This window comes from Rosa rugosa, chromosome 2, assembly GCF_958449725.1.
Source record: "Rosa rugosa chromosome 2, drRosRugo1.1, whole genome shotgun sequence".
In the NCBI taxonomy this organism is placed as follows: domain Eukaryota; kingdom Viridiplantae; phylum Streptophyta; class Magnoliopsida; order Rosales; family Rosaceae; genus Rosa; species Rosa rugosa.
Window position 1 is genome coordinate 23654663 of NC_084821.1, and position 16991 is coordinate 23671653.

The 16991-nt window shown below is 38.6% G+C and overlaps 2 protein-coding genes and 1 non-coding gene across 3 annotated transcripts; all 3 read left to right on the forward strand.

The window, feature by feature from the left end:
• The first annotated feature begins 6477 nt into the window (after window positions 1–6477).
• Window positions 6478–6559, forward strand: TRNAS-GCU (transfer RNA serine (anticodon GCU)). The gene has a single exon. It is a non-coding gene; the product is annotated as a tRNA-Ser (tRNA).
• A 93-nt stretch (window positions 6560–6652) lies between these two features.
• LOC133733996 (protein RETICULATA-RELATED 1, chloroplastic) lies at window positions 6653–10637 on the forward strand. Its single transcript, XM_062161663.1, has 7 exons — window positions 6653–7226; window positions 7312–7410; window positions 7616–7836; window positions 8302–8371; window positions 8647–8726; window positions 9172–9236; window positions 10043–10637. Exons 1-7 carry the CDS (start codon window positions 6726–6728, stop codon window positions 10234–10236), a joined length of 1230 nt encoding a protein of 409 aa, XP_062017647.1. The 5' UTR covers window positions 6653–6725; the 3' UTR covers window positions 10237–10637.
• On the forward strand, window positions 10478–13900 carry LOC133730561 (protein RETICULATA-RELATED 1, chloroplastic-like). Its single transcript, XM_062158126.1, has 6 exons — window positions 10478–10485; window positions 11158–11316; window positions 11782–11851; window positions 12130–12209; window positions 12648–12712; window positions 13523–13900. Exons 1-6 carry the CDS (start codon window positions 10478–10480, stop codon window positions 13714–13716), a joined length of 576 nt encoding a protein of 191 aa, XP_062014110.1. The 3' UTR covers window positions 13717–13900.
• Window positions 13901–16991: the final 3091 nt, after the last annotated feature.

The window sequence follows — 16991 nt, forward strand, 5'->3', positions numbered from 1 at the left end:
GCATTTGTTTAGTGGAGGGAAGTTTTTGTTTTAAGAATCTCAAGTCATTTGCAAAAGATATTCTTATTAAGAATATATTAACAGGGAAGGTAGGTGCAAGAACTCTCAAAATATGTTAATGGTGACAAAATACCATGGAGCCCTTTTTACTATATTCCTATGAATAGCCATAGTACCAAACTTAAATATGCCTCTCCACTCAATGATGGATGGTCTAATGATGATTTGATGTCAGTTTGAAACTTTGATTGGTATCTGAGGCTAATGTTTAGGTTCTAGGCACAGACGGTAAAAGTTACTCATTGCTTACAAATAAAGATTGCCCTTTTTGTTTATGTTTCAATGATTGCCAGATTAAAGTGAATGGTTTTGAGAATCTCTGTGCTTTCAAACTTGGTTCTGGCGGTAAAACATGGACTCTGTTTCATCGGTTCGGTTTTTCGTTGCTAATTGAAACCGCACCACAATTCGTTTAACCAACTATTTCGGTTATTCGATAAACCAATTTGGTTCGGCTTGGTTTCAGTTAATTTTAACCTTGTTAATATTGTTTTTTTTTTTTTTTTTTTTTTTGAATCGAAGGAGGTTAGTTAATTTATAATTCAGCAAGCAGTACAAAAAACGACACACCCCTGAGGGGCCGACAGAAGGAGCCGTCCTTTAGGACATACAAAAGACCTATTCTAAAAAACAGAACCTCACACTCTCGGGTACACCCACCTTTTAAGGAGATTTACGCACCTTTATTCTAACAAAACCTAGAAACTCAGAAGAGGTTTAAATAACAGTTACAACCGAGCACTAGATTTTGCGACCTATAACATTTAAGCACTAATATGGGCCAAAGAGACCCAAAACTTCCAAAACCACATCAGATGGGCAGTCAAAGTCCAGTAGAGACTGGCCCAGTACAGCCCAACACAAGGAAACCCTAGCATCCTTTCCCATTCACCAGCCACCGTCGTAGACCATCCCACCGCCGACCATCCACTTCAACCACGAACCCGCTTCCACATATCCCGTTCTGGTTAGGCACCAGATCATCCCCATGGCCAACATCCGGGGCTTAAGAAAGGAAATTAGGAAAATATCGTCGGACAACCCCGCCTTCACCACCACAATTTAGATCACACAAGGAGGATAACCCATCCTGCCAGATCGTAGATATCCTACCTCCACCAGCCAAGAAGAGAAATGGAGGAGAAAACTCTCTTACGAGAGGCAGAAGCATAGCCATAGTTTTAGGATTTTTTGTTTCTTCGGTCTACTCAAGTTTACCTTGTTAATATTGTTGATTTAATCCTAATTTCTAATGAACTTTTGTTTTTTTTTTCAACTGTAATCGTACATATATAAAAATTATCTAAACAAAATTATTATACCCAAATTTAATGTAGACTGAATGTATACATCAAAAGACCAACAAGACAATAGATATAAATATATTATAGCTTATTCTATAATTTAAAGCTATAAGAAATATAAAAACAAATAATCAAATGAAATTAACTACAATTAAAATTAAAATTAAGTTACGACTCAAAAAAATTAAAAGTAGCAATAGACCCAAAATTAATCACTTATAGGAAATTAAAGTATAATTAGAGTAATAAATATAATTTCCTATAATATAAATATAAATTTTGGTTTCTTGACCCAAAGCACCTAAATTTATTAAAATTATGCCAATTACCCCAGCAACAAAATTTTATTCGCACTAACCCTGTTTCAAACAAAATGACAATTTTACCCTTAACATAATTAACAAACTACAGTATATGCCACTCACTCTCTCTCTCTCTCACTCCCCTCTCCCTAATTTCCACATCCGGTCTCTCTCTCTCTCTCTCTCTGATCACCTCCGGCGCGTCGTCGGACTCCAGCATCACGATCTTGGACGACATACCGTAATGGCGTCCAAGCCTGAAGCTCCGGTCAAGCTACCAGAGTTGAACTTCGTCTCGATCAGAGCCACAAAACAGCACCGCCTCACCTCAAAGCTACCTTGACGAAGTTTTGAGATTGCCGACAGAGAGGCCGAACTTCCGGTCGATCTGAACGTCGTCGTCTTTCTTCGCTCTCTCTCTCTCTCTCTCTCCAGCACGACGCCTCTTCGATCTGAGGGTCTGCAATCGGTGAAACCCAGCCCGGTGAAGAAAGGTTGAGGGGTGGGTACCCAGAGCATTTTCTAGGTGCCCAAATCAATTATTATTATTATTATTATTATTTTAAGTAATAGGGCAGAAGGAAAGAAAAAAAAATTGAATGTCTATTAGGGGGCAATAGACGTCTATTGGAGGGCTAGAGGCCTTTAAATTGATATAATCTCTTCGTTTTTTTCTTTAATCAAAGTTTTTTTGTCTAATTTTAGGAAGATTAGTTCCCATGTCGGTTACCGAAAGTTCTATTGAAGGGTAATAGACGTCTATGAGGGGCTATAAACGTCTATTAGGGGGCAATAGACTATTGAGGGCAATAGACGTCTATTGGGGGCAATAAACGTCTATTGGAGGCAATAAACCTTTCCGGTGACCTATGAAATCTCCGACGACCTCTTTAGGGACCTCCGGCGAGGTTTTCAGAAAGGAAAAATTTTAAGAACAGTACATGAAGTATAGGTCGTTCCGAAGTTCGGTGTATTTGGTTTCAAATAATTAACTTTGGTACATGAAGTTCCAATCCCGACCTACTTTTAGTACATGACGTCAATAACACCGTTAAATCTATGCAATTATTCAATTTTCAAAAGGTAATTTTGGATTTTCACCTCTCTCTCTCTCTCTGTGACACATACGGACACCCAATTCTGGGTATCCTTCTCCTTCCTTCTTCTTCTTCTTCTTCTTCTTCCTTTTTCTCCTTCTTCTTCCTTCTTCTTCCTCTCTCCCTCCCCGATTTGATTTGGATACCCAGATTATCTGATTTTAGGTAAGAGGGAATTAAAAAAACTTAATGGGGTAAATGGGAAACAAATCCCTAGAAATTGGGTAAATTGACAAAAACCCATAAATTTTACCTAATAAAATTAGGGGAGTGAAATTTGCACTCCCCAAATTACAAATCACATGAATACGGTAGTGCGCGAAAATCCGATGAATACGGTAGTGCAACAAGGGTCTGCATGGTCTTTGGCTGTCTGTCCCTTTGATCCCTCTGCGGATCGTTTATTTTTTTCTTCTTTGTTGGTTCCTTTGTTTGTTTTGGAGGATGTTTTGTATGGTTTAGAGATTTGGGTTATGGAGATATTTCAATGGGTTCTGTGCTGCTATTCTTGTATGGGATTGTTTTGGTTGGACTCCAAGTTCTCGCCAGCCGATCTGGTGACGTCTCTGTGTCACCCTTGGGTTTGGCTGGTGGCGGCGACGTCACTGTGTCATCTCTCTCCTGGTCGATCTGCACTGTGGTTGAAGCTTGTTGGGCTGTTTGGGCTTGTTTGTTTGTTCTTTCTCTTTGGGCCCGGTTTGGGTCTTTCGCTTGTAATGTTGTTTCTTGTTGAATAAAAATCCTTTCATCGCCAAAAAAAAAAATTTAAAAGAAAAATTACAAATCACACTCCCTTCGTAATATTTTAATGGATTAAATACTTGTTACTCCTCAAACTTTTCCCTGAAAAACAGTTTAGTCCCTCGCCTTTCAAATTAAACTGGATGGTCCTTATTCTTTCTAATTCTCACACAACAGGTCCAAAACAGGTCTAAAATGACTATTCTACCCCCAAGATCATTTTTTTATTTTTTTCTCTCTCTTTTTCTAATTTTCTCTCTTTTTTATTTATTTTTTCTGATTTTCTCTCTCTCTCTCTTCTCCTTCTTTCTTCGTTCTTCGTTCTTCTTCTCTGCTATTTTTTCCCCCCTTCTTACTCTACTCCATATTCCAATTTAATTTAATCTAGAGCCAATCCTCCCCACAAAATTCCTCCAACTCTCCAAATTCACACTCCCAAATCCAAGAGTAACCCAATACCCAAATTCACCTCCAGCCCCCTCCCCCTTTCTTTTCTCTTCTCCTCGGATCGGACCCAAATTCCAGCAAAATCACCGCAACCGGACCCCAGTTGGACTCGTCGCCGGCCATCGAAGCTTCCTCTCTTCCTCCTCCTCCATCTCTGGTAAGGATTTTAGGTGATTAGGCTTGGATTGAAGCAAATCGAAGAGGAGAGAAAAACCGAAATTTTTTGATTTCTTGGTTGGTTTTTGGTTTCCAGTGATTTTTCGGTTGGAAACCTTGGTGAATCTTGTTGTTGGAAGAACACTGATCTTGTGGGTATGCTTATTGCAGCTTGAATCGACCGGTAAAGGAGAAATTCGAAGGTGAACAGTAGCTCGCCGGAAATCCTTTTACTTGGGCTGTTTTCCGGCCTTTTTGTTTGGAATTGGACATTCTTGCAGGTATGAAAGTTGTTGGGCTCGTGGAAGAGCAGAGAAGAACGAAGAAAGAGCAGAGAAGAACGAAGAAAGAAGCTAAACTAGTTGGGCTCGTGAAAAAAAAATAGTAGAGAAGAACGAAGAAAGAAGGAGAAAAGAGAGAGAGAGAGAAAAAAAAAAGCAGAAAAAGTAAATAAAAAAAGAGAGAAAAATAAAAAAAGGATCTTGGGGGTAGAATAGTCATTTTAGACCTGTTTTGGACCTGTTGTGTGAGAATTAGAAAGAATAAGGATCATCCAGTTTAATTTGAAAGGCGAGGGACTAAACTGTTTTTCAGGGAAAAGTTTGAGGAGTAACAAGTATTTAATCCTATTTTAATATATTCTCAACCAAATTTTCATGAATTTCCAAGTTTACCCCACTATCTCCCAAATCTGGCTTTCATGCCCACCTTTCTCTCTCTCTCTCTTCTCTCTTTCCAAACCCAGAAACACAATGAAATGCATCTCAAGCTGAAATCAACTCCCGTCTCCCTCATACCTTTGTTGAATTTTCATTGATTAAATTTGGTCAATTGTGGAGATGCAAGGTTAATGAGTACAAGTCTATAATAGTTAATGGAAGGAGGATTTTCATAGATGATAATGGTTGCCATTCCAAAGAAGCTTCAGAAGAGTCCCAAATTGCTAGCCATGTCCGGAGACTCACCAGAAACTCAAGCTCTCTAAGAACTCATCTTTTCCCTGAACATAAACCCTATCCCCTTACCCATCACAATCATCTGGGCCCTCCTAAATCTGAATCCCAAGTTCCCCATTTGGGTCCTATAAGCATTGACAAGGTCGAACTGTCGTTGCCAATTTTCTCCAGTTTTCCATTCAGGTACTGCTTGAATCTGATTTCTCAAATTGGGTCGGACCAATATGGACTGTGTGAGGCCGATGCAGTTGAATCTGATGATGCAGGGACGATTTGGGATGACAACATGAAGAAGAAAAGGAAGAGGAAGAGGAAGATGAACAAGCATAAGTTGAGGAAGCTGTGGAAAAGTCTTTGTCGCAAGACCTGAGCTTGATGTCGCAAGAAGTTTCTGAACTCTTAGGAGGGTGTATTGTATTTGGATTTGTGCAGACTTTTTTTAAATGACTGATTTTTTAAAAAGTCCGTAGACTCTTAAAAAGTTGATAGACTGTTATTGATTTCTTAAAACCATTGATTTTAGCCACAGACTTTTATTGATTCATGAAAATCTATATACTTTCATATGAATGACTTCTACAGATTTCCTAGCATGTGCAAAATATAAAAATAAAAAACAAAACCAATGCAGCCCAAACACAAAACAAGATAATAACTCGTTGCCTCTTCAATGCTCAAGTATCTTCTAATAGAATTTGACTCAAATGAATGATTGTTACTTTGTCTATCTAGTTTGTTCTCATTCCTAATCTCTCAACAACATAAAGATACAATAGAAATCACCTGATGTTTATGGTTAATTATTCTCATCAATTTTGTTTTCGCCGATTAACATATATCATAACAATATTGGTCAATGCATGTCTTGATCTATAATCTATCAATTGAAATTCAATTGTTCAACTTTTTCTTTGAACAGTAATATAAATTCAAATAGATGAGAATAATTAATAAGATAAAATTCAGTATGTCATAGCAACACTGTTCAAGGTTTTAGGGGTAGACCACAATATTTGGGTTTTAGGGTTTCATAAATCTTTTTTATTTCTATTAGGGTTCGAAGTATCACAATTGAAAAACAAAAAAAAATCACATTCAACAACTACAATGAGCATGTTGGATATCCAAAAATGTTGATATCATAAAAGATTAGAGAAAAGACAAAAAATCAAGAAAGAGAGATGATGAAGGACCAACCTCTTCCCGCACATACTTTTTTTTTAAGAGGGAACTTTGATAGACTTTTTCAAATCTTTGGTCTGGAGGCTGGAAAATTATTGGAGTTTGATATGTATAGTTAACATTACAAAGTCAATGATTATCCATGATTTTTCTAATTCCATAAACAGTTTAAAGGGCATAAACAGTTTGTCTATAGATCTTATAGAAATAGATGGATAAGCTACCATTAACCGACGCTTTGGCCGAGTGGTTAAGGCGTGTGCCTGCTAAGTACATGGGGTTTCCCCGCGAGAGTTCGAATCTCTCAGGCGTCGAATCTTTTTTACTTTTTTGTTCATTTCGTTTCTCAGCCATTAACCCCTTGCCACGTGCTCCATTTCCCCTAGACTCGACCTCACTTAATAATAACACTCCCTCCGGGGGAGGCCTCCACCCCAGTCAAACACTCCCCTGTTTCCTCCTCCTCGTCACCAACACAATATGTCACTCTGTTCGCCACCATCGCATTTTCACCTCTCAAACGCCGTCGTTTCGCACTACCACGGCCCCGACCTTATTAACCTCCCTCTCCAATGTCCCCAAAACCCTAAACCCTCTCCCGAGCCCTCAGCTTCGTTAAAGCTCGCGGCTCCTGTCCGCAACCGCGGCTTCCGCCTCAATTGCCTGAGATCAGATACGCCGATCTCCATTGCGCCGCAGAATGGCGATTTCACCGAGCCGAAAATCGACGGCGGCGGCGGCGGAGGCCGTGACGGCGGGGATTCCTCCTCCGGTGGTGGTGGTGGTGGTGGTGGAGGTGGAGGAGAGGGCGGTGGCAATGAGGAGGATGCGGAGGGGGAGGAGTTTGGGCCGTTGTTGAGGTTTGATGAGGTGATGAAGGAGACTGAAGCTCGCGGAGTGGAGCTTCCTTTGGATATGCTCGAGGCTGCTAAGACTACTGGCCTTCGTAAAGAGTTTCTTCTCCGCTACTTGGCTTTACAGGTCTCCATTTGCATCTTTTTCATTGTTCTTGAATGGCTTTGTGTAGTTTTCGCTGCGATTATTGATTTGCTTATCTGAATTTCAGGGGTCAGTTTGGCCACTGGGCTTTTTGATGAAGTACTGCTCTATGCTACGTAATCGAATGTTGGCTGATCCTTCCTTTCTGTTTAAAGTTGGGACGGAGGTTTGTTTTGCAAATTTTCCTTTATGAATAGTATCTTGGTTTTACTAATTTTCTGTAATGTATATGATTGAACAGCACTGTGTTCATCATCTCTGTCAATCGGGTGATTTAGGTTGTGTGGCATTGTCAGTTGCATGTATTTTTTGCATTGTCGATTACCTGTAAGTTACTGATGAAATTCCTCGCTGCTTCTTTTGTAATGCAGATAGTCATAGATTCTTGTTGTGCAACATTTGCAGAAGTTCAGAAAAGGGGGAAGGACTTCTGGAATGAGTTTGAGTTGTATGCCGCGGATCTTTTGGTTGGAATTGTTGTTGACATTGCTTTGGTTGGTATGTTGGCACCCTATGCTCGAATAGGAAAACCGTCAGTATCACATGGTTTATTTGGACGCATACAACAAGCTTGTGCGGCTCTCCCTAGCAGGTACGCACTGCAAGGAAGAATTTTTTTAGGACCAATATTTTGCTCAATGTTACAAAAGACTTTGGGCTGACCTCTTGGGAAACATGAATCATTGCTCATTATGGTTTCTCCTATGGTTATATCGGTTCTCCTGTTGAATTGATCAGGATCATCAATTAGATGCATGATGCCTATTGTTGGCTCCACTAAAATTATATTTATCTTGTTTTGAGGTCTTTGTGTCATGTGACTTGCAAATGTGCCATAACTAGAGTCTAATTGTCAATGCTGCATCCTCACAGACTAAAATGAGGATACAGAGACACTGAATGTGTCTGCTTTAGGATAAGTAGAGTCAACATGAAAGGGTTTGCCGTGAGTCTTAGAATATAGGAGTACGTGCCTGTATTTCCTCTAAAATGAAGGAGTAGTTTGATCCTATTGAGTCTAGTCATTGAAGAACTGTATACCATTCCTCCTATGCAGCGTCTTTGAAGCTGAAAGGCCAGGATGTAGATTCTCAATGAAGCAGAGAGTAGCCTCATTCTTCTATAAGGTACAACATCTTATTATTATTATTATTATTATTTTTTAATAACTGATAATTAGTAGTTGCTCTGTGGACTTTAACTTTCAAAGAAATGTGTCCCCATTGGAGGCATGATTGAGTTTCTCACTCTCCTTTGCTTTTTAAATGTTCTTGCCTAAGATTTTCCTCTTCAAAAGGTTTGTGTGCCAGTTTTCCGAACCATTCGTATATCTATAGACCCTAATTTTTGCTTGTAGGTATGCTATTTTCTCTTTTTAATTGATTGTAACATGTGTATCCAGGGTGTGTTGTATGGTTCAGTTGGTTTTGTATGTGGTATTATTGGACAAGGGATTGCTAACCTGATCATGAATGCCAAACGGTATGTATCTTTCTAATTTATTACTTATTTTTGTATTTTTTTTTTGTAAGACTATAGTCGTTCTTGGTTGATAGTTTGGTCCCCGCAGTTGAATATGTTTTTAAGTTTTCATACTTCTAACTTCTAAGTGGAATATTTTCTTTTACTCTATCGAGGAAAGCTACATCCTTTTAAGATTGATCAAAAAAATTTATTTAGTTACTTTGCATTCCTTATCATAGGTTAGAAAAGATTTAAAGTGGAGGAACTTATGTGAATGTGGGGATGGTCACTTGATGCCCCGAGATAAGGGGCCTATGGTCCTAATGTTCATAATGTTGATAATTTTTAATTTTCCAATTTTTTTTTTTTCCTTTCTCAATTTTTACTGAATTTTACTAAAAGCCCTAGCCAAGGCATTTTTAGTTCTCTTCCCCAACTCACTTTGTTATTCTCATGTTGTCAGGAGCATTAAGAAGTCAGAAGAGGACATACCTGTGCCTCCTCTTGTGAAAAGTGCTGCTCTTTGGGGTAGGTCCTTCTCTTGATCAGATTTTAAATTTTCAATCGTTAACTCTTCCATAATTCTAAACTGCTATAGTATTTCAAGTATATACAATAATATATGTGTAATGCAAATGGTTGTCTGCTAGTTGTGATAATCATGGAATGGTCTAGAAATAAATGATATGCATAGACATACTTAAATATAATCAATTCCTTGTTCATGCTGTGATAAATATGTGGCGAACTTCTTGTTACCTGTAAAGAAACGCAATGGTTAAAGAGGAAATATATTCCTCTGCGAGTAATCATTGGTATGATTTTAGAAAACCATAGTTGAGAGGTTTTTTTGTGGAAAAAATAAAAAAGGGAATTATTGATAGACATGCTTGTCTGAAAAGAAATACATGTATGTTAACAAACAATGCCAAGGATAGGCTATATCTTATTATATGGAAATATTGCCATATGATGCCTGTGGACACACAACTTTCTGTTTTTGCTCTTGACTGTTCAATTGCTGCCAATCGATTTTCTGTTTCTAGTATCTTGAATTGAGGAGATGTATATTGTTTGTACTAAGAACAAAAAGCAATATTAATATACTTGTCAGTTTATTTCTTTTTGTTTTGCCCCTGTATACATAAATCTATAATTTTGAGCTATATTTTCTCTAGTAATATGTTTTCATGTGAAAACCCCGTTCATCTAATTAGGAAAAGTTCTAAATTGTATGATGCAATTCAAATATGGGTTCAGCTTGGTACTTCCATTGTTCCCTTAATTATCCTCCATCAACTTGTGACCACTAATTGTGTTGCTCTCTTAATCAGGTGTATTTCTTGCTTTCTCGTCCAACACTCGTTATCAGATTGTAAATGGACTGGAAGGGCTGGTTGAAGCATCGCCATTGGCGAAGCGTGTTCCACCAGTTGCAATGGCATTCACTATAGGTGTCCGATTTGCCAACAATATCTATGGTGGTATGCAATTTGTAGATTGGGCCAAATTGAGTGGAGTGCAATAGGACTAGTATTGCTTGCCAAATAGATGTTTTCAGTTACCATATATACAATAGAGATTCTTCATACTTTTGAGTCGCAGCTTTTGTCTGGTATAGATCATTCCAAAGAGGGGATAGATCATTTTTGTGGATTTTGGCACAGAAATTTCTGTTTTCCCTTGGCAATTCTGGTGATGATTTTTTCTATGGGCAATTTTTTCACTTTGGCCAAACATAAACATCAGGGGACACAGATCCTCTCCTCATGAGAGTGTTCCTCATTCACGAATCACATATAATATCACTAAAAGATAATAGCATCTTTAGCAAACTCTGTCTTGGCTAAATTATTTTGGAGAATATGTTTAGTTTTTTGTATCAATTTTAGCAACTGTATCAAACTCCTAAGTGAAAAATTTGCACCAGACTCCTAAGTGGCTTTCTATTTTATTTTTTAACTATCTCGCTCTTAAATAGTGTGATAAATAATTTTGTTAATTAACATTCATTTTAGTTATTCTATGTGATTGATTATTATTATTATTATTATTGATTATTATTATTATTATTATTGTTATTTTTTTTTGAAATGGGGTTGGTGCGGCTGCCCTCAAGCCTTGATTAATGAAATTGTAGAATACATGGGGGGGACGTAGAGCCTGAACCCCAAAGTACAATAAGCATAAAGAGAAAATCCTAAAATAATACCAAAATTCTCTATAAAATCTATGTATTCTAACAAACACCAATTAGCAAAGAGTGCACGAATGACTACTCTATTTGCTTTGACATAGCGGTGATATATCGGAAATATAACTTTATAACGAAGAAGCATAATTACAAATAGCACAGCTTTCCCACTATGTTGCCGCACGGAAAAAAATCTTGCGGCACTCAATTTCATCCTGGCACTAAGAGGTTGTGTCTATTTGATTAACTAAACAGCTCGCCGCCTTGCTTTGACATAGCGGATCTTTTGGTTGGAATTGTTGTTGACATTGCTTTGGTTGGTATGTTGGCACCCTATGCTCGAATTGGAAAACCGTCAGTATCACATGGTTTATTTGGACGCATACAACAAGCTTGTGCGGCTCTCCCTAGCAGGTACGCACTGCAAGGAAGAATTTTTTTAGGACCAATATTTTGCTCAATGTTACAAAAGACTTTGGGCTGACCTCTTGTGAAACATGAATCGTTGCTCATTATGGTTTCTCCTATGGTTATATCGGTTCTCCTGTTGAATTGAGCAGGATCATCAATTAGATGCATGATGCCTATTGTTGGCTCCACTAAAATTATATTTATCTTGTTTTGAGGTCTTTGTGTCATGTGACTTGCAAATGTGCCATAACTAGAGTCTAATTGTCAATGCTGCATCCTCACAGACTAAAATGAGGATACAGAGACACTGAATGTGTCTGCTTTAGGATAAGTAGAGTCAACATGAAAGGGTTTGCCGTGAGTCTTAGAATATGGGAGTACGTGCCTGTATTTCCTCTAAAATGAAGGAGTAGTTTGATCCTATTGAGTCTAGTCATTGAAGAACTGTATACCATTCCTCCTATGCAGCGTCTTTGAAGCTGAAAGGCCAGGATGTAGATTCTCAATGAAGCAGAGAGTAGCCTCATTCTTCTATAAGGTACAACATCTTATTATTATTATTATTATTATTATTTTTTAATAACTGATAATTAGTAGTTGCTCTGTGGACTTTAACTATCAAAGAAATGTGTCCCCATTGGAGGCATGATTGAGTTTCTCACTCTCCTTAGCTTTTTAAATGTTCTTGCCTAAGATTTTCCTCTTCAAAAGGTTTGTGTGCCAGTTTTCCGAACCATTCGTAGATCTATAGACCCTAATTTTTGCTTGTAGGTATGGTATTTTCTCTTTTTAATTGATTGTAACATGTGTATCCAGGGTGTGTTGTATGGTTCAGTTGGTTTTGTATGTGGTATTATTGGACAAGGGATTGCTAACCTGATCATGAATGCCAAACGGTATGTATCTTTCTAATTTATTACTTATTTTTGTATTTTTTTTTTTGTAAGACTATAGTCATTCTTGGTTGATAGTTTGGTCCCCGCAGTTGAATATGTTTTTAAGTTTTCATACTTCTAAGTGGAATATTTTCTTTTACTCTATCGAGGAAAGCTACATCCTTTTCAGATTGATCAAAGAAATTTATTTAGTTACTTTGCATTCCTTATCATAGGTTAGAAAAGATTTAAAGTGGAGGAACTTATGTGAATGTGGGGATGGTCACTTGATGCCCCGAGATAAGGGGCCTATGGTCCTAATGTTCATAATGTTGATAATTTTTAATTTTCCAATTTTTTTTTTTCCTTTCTCAATTTTTACTGAATTTTACTAAAAGCCCTAGCCAAGGCATTTTTAGTTCTCTTCCCCAACTCACTTTGTTATTCTCATGTTGTCAGGAGCATTAAGAAGTCAGAAGAGGACATACCTGTGCCTCCTCTTGTGAAAAGTGCTGCTCTTTGGGGTAGGTCCTTCTCTTGATCAGATTTTAAATTTTCAATCATTAACTCTTCCATAATTCTAAACCGCTATAGTATTTCAAGTATATACAATAATATATGTGTAATGCAAATGGTTGTCTGCTAGTTGTGATAATCATGGAATGGTCCAGAAATAAATGATATGCATAGACATTAGTATCAATTCCTTGTTCATGCTGTGATAAATATGTGGCGAACTTCTTGTTACCTGTAAAGAAACGCAATGGTTAAAGAGGAAATATATTCCTCAGCGAGTAATCATTGGTAATTAGTTTAAATGATTTTAGAAAACCATAATTGAGAGGTTTTTTTCTGGAAAAAATAAAAAAGGGAATTATTGATAGACATGCTTGTCTGAAAAGAAATACATGTATGTTAACAAACAATGCCAAGGATAGGCTATATCTTATTATATGGAAATATTGCCATATGATGCCTGTGGACACACAACTTTCTGTTTTTGCTCTTGACTGTTCAATTGCTGCCAATCGATTTTCTGTTTCTAGTATCTTGAATTGAGGAGATGTATATTGTTTGTACTAAGAACAAAAAGCAATATTAATATACTTGTCAGTTTATTTCTTTTTGTTTTGCTCCTGTATACATAAATCTATAATTTTGAGCTATATTTTCTCTAGTAATATGTTTTCATGTGAAAACCCCGTTCATCTAATTAGGAAAAGTTCTAAATTGTATGATGCAATTCAAATATGGGTTCAGCTTGGTACTTCCATTGTTCCCTTAATTATCCTCCATCAACTTGTGACCACTAATTGTGTTGCTCTCTTAATCAGGTGTATTTCTTGCTTTCTCGTCCAACACTCGTTATCAGATTGTAAATGGACTGGAAGGGCTGGTTGAAGCATCGCCTTTGGCGAAGCGTGTTCCACCAGTTGCAATGGCATTCACTATAGGTGTCCGATTTGCCAACAATATCTATGGTGGTATGCAATTTGTAGATTGGGCCAAATTGAGTGGAGTGCAATAGGACTAGTATTGCTTGCCAAAATAGATGTTTTCAGTTACCATATATACAATAGAGATTCTTCATACTTTTGAGTCGCAGCTTTTGTCTGGTATAGATCATTCCAAAGAGGGGATAGATCATTTTTGTGGATTTTGGCACAGAAATTTCTGTTTTCCCTTGGCAATTCTGGTGATGATTTTTTCTATGGGCAATTTTTTCACTTTGGCCAAACATAAACATCAGGGGACACAGATCCTCTCCTCATGAGAGTGTTCCTCATTCACGAATCACATATAATATCACTAAAAGATAATAGCATCTTTAGCAAACTCTGTCTTGGCTAAATTATTTTGGAGAATATGTTTAGTTTTTTGTATCAATTTTAGCAACTGTATCAAACTCCTAAGTGAAAAATTTGCACCAGACTCCTAAGTGGCTTTCTATTTTATTTTTTAACTATCTCGCTCTTAAATAGTGTGATAAATAATTTTGTTAATTAACATTCATTTTAGTTATTCTATGTGATTGATTATTATTATTATTATTATTTTTTTTTTTTTTGAAATGGGGCTGGTGCGACTGCTCTCAAGCCTTGATTAATGAAATTGTAGAATACATGGGGGGAGACGTAGAGCCTGAACCCCAAAGTACAATAAGCATAAAGAGAAAATCCTGAAATAATACCAAGATTCTCTATAAAATCTATGTATTCTAACAAGCACCGATTAGCAAAGAGTGCACGAATGGCTACTCTATTTGCTTTGACATAGCGGTGACATATCGGAAATATAACTTTATAACGAAGAAGCATAATTACAAATAGCACAACTTTCCCACTATGTTGCCGCACGGAGAAAAATCTTGCGGTACTCAATTTCATCCTGGCACTAAGAGGTTGTGTCTATTTGATTAACCAAACAGCTCGCCGTCTCGCTAGACCAGACAAGGCACACTGAGTGTGCATACCGGGACAACGCCCATATCGCCCTGCCCTAAAATGGCAGGGATTTATTGCTGGCATATAGCCACATTTAGCTAATAATAACAAAAAACAATAAAACAAAATATAAGGGGAGTTTGGGCCCAGAGCCCAAGCCCAGGCCCAAAACACACTTAGCCCAATCCAAGAGAACAGTAGACAACAGCCACCTTGCCCCCTTCCCGCAAGCCAGATCCACGCCGTCCGCCCACCGGCGGCCAACCCGCCATTCCGAGTAAACTCAGTCCGACCCGCCATCCCTCCGTCCTCCCCAACACCCCAATAGGCATCGCCGCCACCCCTCTCCACCGGACGGCTCCAAGTAACACAGACCAAATCGGATCACTCTGATCCTATCTGAGTCCTTTAAAGCCCGTCCTCTCACCACCAGGCGAAGTCAACAGCCACTATGGGGTGGTCGACCGCAGCCCGACCCACAAACAGCTGAGCCCGATTTGCACTTCCCTGGCATGACCACCTTGCGGTTTGGAGAACGAAGCCACCGCGCCACTGTCTATTTGACTGGGTTTATTCCACGAATAATCATCACCGGACACTAGGTCCCCTTTAACCCGTCCTACGCCGCCGCCACGAGGGCATGACGCCGGAGGGTTTGCTCGCAGTTTTGTTTCCTTTCCAATCCCACTTCGATGTGATTGATAAATACATTTAAACTATTATTTCTTCATTTAATATATAGGACTAAATTCAGTTTGCCCCTTCCAACTTTGTGGCAAATATCAGTTTGGTCCCTGATATTTTTTTTTTTTTATCATAATGGTCCCTGTACTTCAAATTTCCATCACCCGCATCTAAATTTTAAATTTGACGCCAAACATGACATCACAAGCTGAGTTGACCCCGACAACATGTCCCATAAGAAAGGCAAACATTTTCACAATAAAAAGATTAAACGAAGAAAAAAAAATTGGAGGACATTACTTCAATCCGTATCAAAAAAAAAAATAAAAAAAAATCATTAGGCTTCAATCTCTTCTTCCTCTCTCCCTTCAAATTCACCACCAAAGACGACAAAAAAACATCTTTGCCGGCGGCGTTGTAATTGAGTGTGTTCCTTAGCATCTCCTTCTCGCTCTTCAGCCTCGCCCTCATGTCCTCCAACTCCAGTAAGGCATGTTGCTCCCTCGGTGTGCCTTTGAAAGTGCTTCCCTCGGTGTGCCTTTGAAAGTGCTTCCGATGAAGAATGAAAACGGCCTTGGAAATAGGTTCCACGTTAAGAAGAACCGATCGTCGACGAGCCACTCGTGCTTGACAACGTCGCCGATGTGGTGGAGACGGCATCGTTGTAGATGACGCCGAATCAGAGATCGGTCTGGAGGAGCGAGTGCATCATCCTTCGGTACTGGAACTCGAAGATTTGCAACGGCAAAATCACTCTAGTCTTCATTGAAGATAGACCCAGTTCTAAACCCCAGAAGAAAAACCAAGAAAGTTGAAGCATCAGGTTTTTTTTTTCTTTTAGCACTGGTACTATAATCACTCGACCAATGAACTCTGTTGTTAGCTTCGACCAAAGTCCAAAGAGCAATTGAATGAGCAATTGAAGTCAAGGATTGAATCGGAGGGTTTGGGCCATGAAAGTAAAATCACTAAAATGAATCTTGGTTTTAATAGTGAAGGAGAATTGAATTTTGGTTTTGATGATTTGGGTGGCGAAGGTGATCGAAGTCAAATATGATTTTGATCGTTTGGGTGGTGGTGGGGATTCCTCTGGAGAGTGCAGAGAGAGTGAGTTTGGAGAGAGGAGAGAGATTGTGTAGTCAGAGACTGGTTTTTATGGTGAAGAGGATTGAGAGTGGGAAGTGAGGTAGGAGAGGAGGGTTGGGTTACGCTCATGGTGGCGGTTGAGTGGAGCTGCGAAGGGATCTGAGCTTTTGGGGTTAGAGAGAGGGTTGTGGGATTTAGCTGTCAAATTTGAAATTTGGACGCGAGTGATGGAAATTGGAAGTTGAGAGACTATCATGATTAAAAAAAGGGGGGGGGGGGACAAAACTGATGTCTGCCACAAAGTTAGAGGGTGCAAACTGAATTTAGTCATAATATAAAATAATAAATTCAAAACTAGCTAAACTAGAGTGAACTGATACAAACTTGTGAAATTTTACGTGAACAAAAATTGAATCAAATTTCTCAATACTCCCACAAAGAAACCCTAGGTTGATCTCTGACACAATCTAGCGTACTTGCCCGGCGGTGGCCCTGGTCGTGCGACATGGTGATGCCACAGCCGAACAAGCGATGTTTTTTCTTGACCTTGATCTTGGCTGTAGGAAGAATTTTGATACGAAGGTTGACG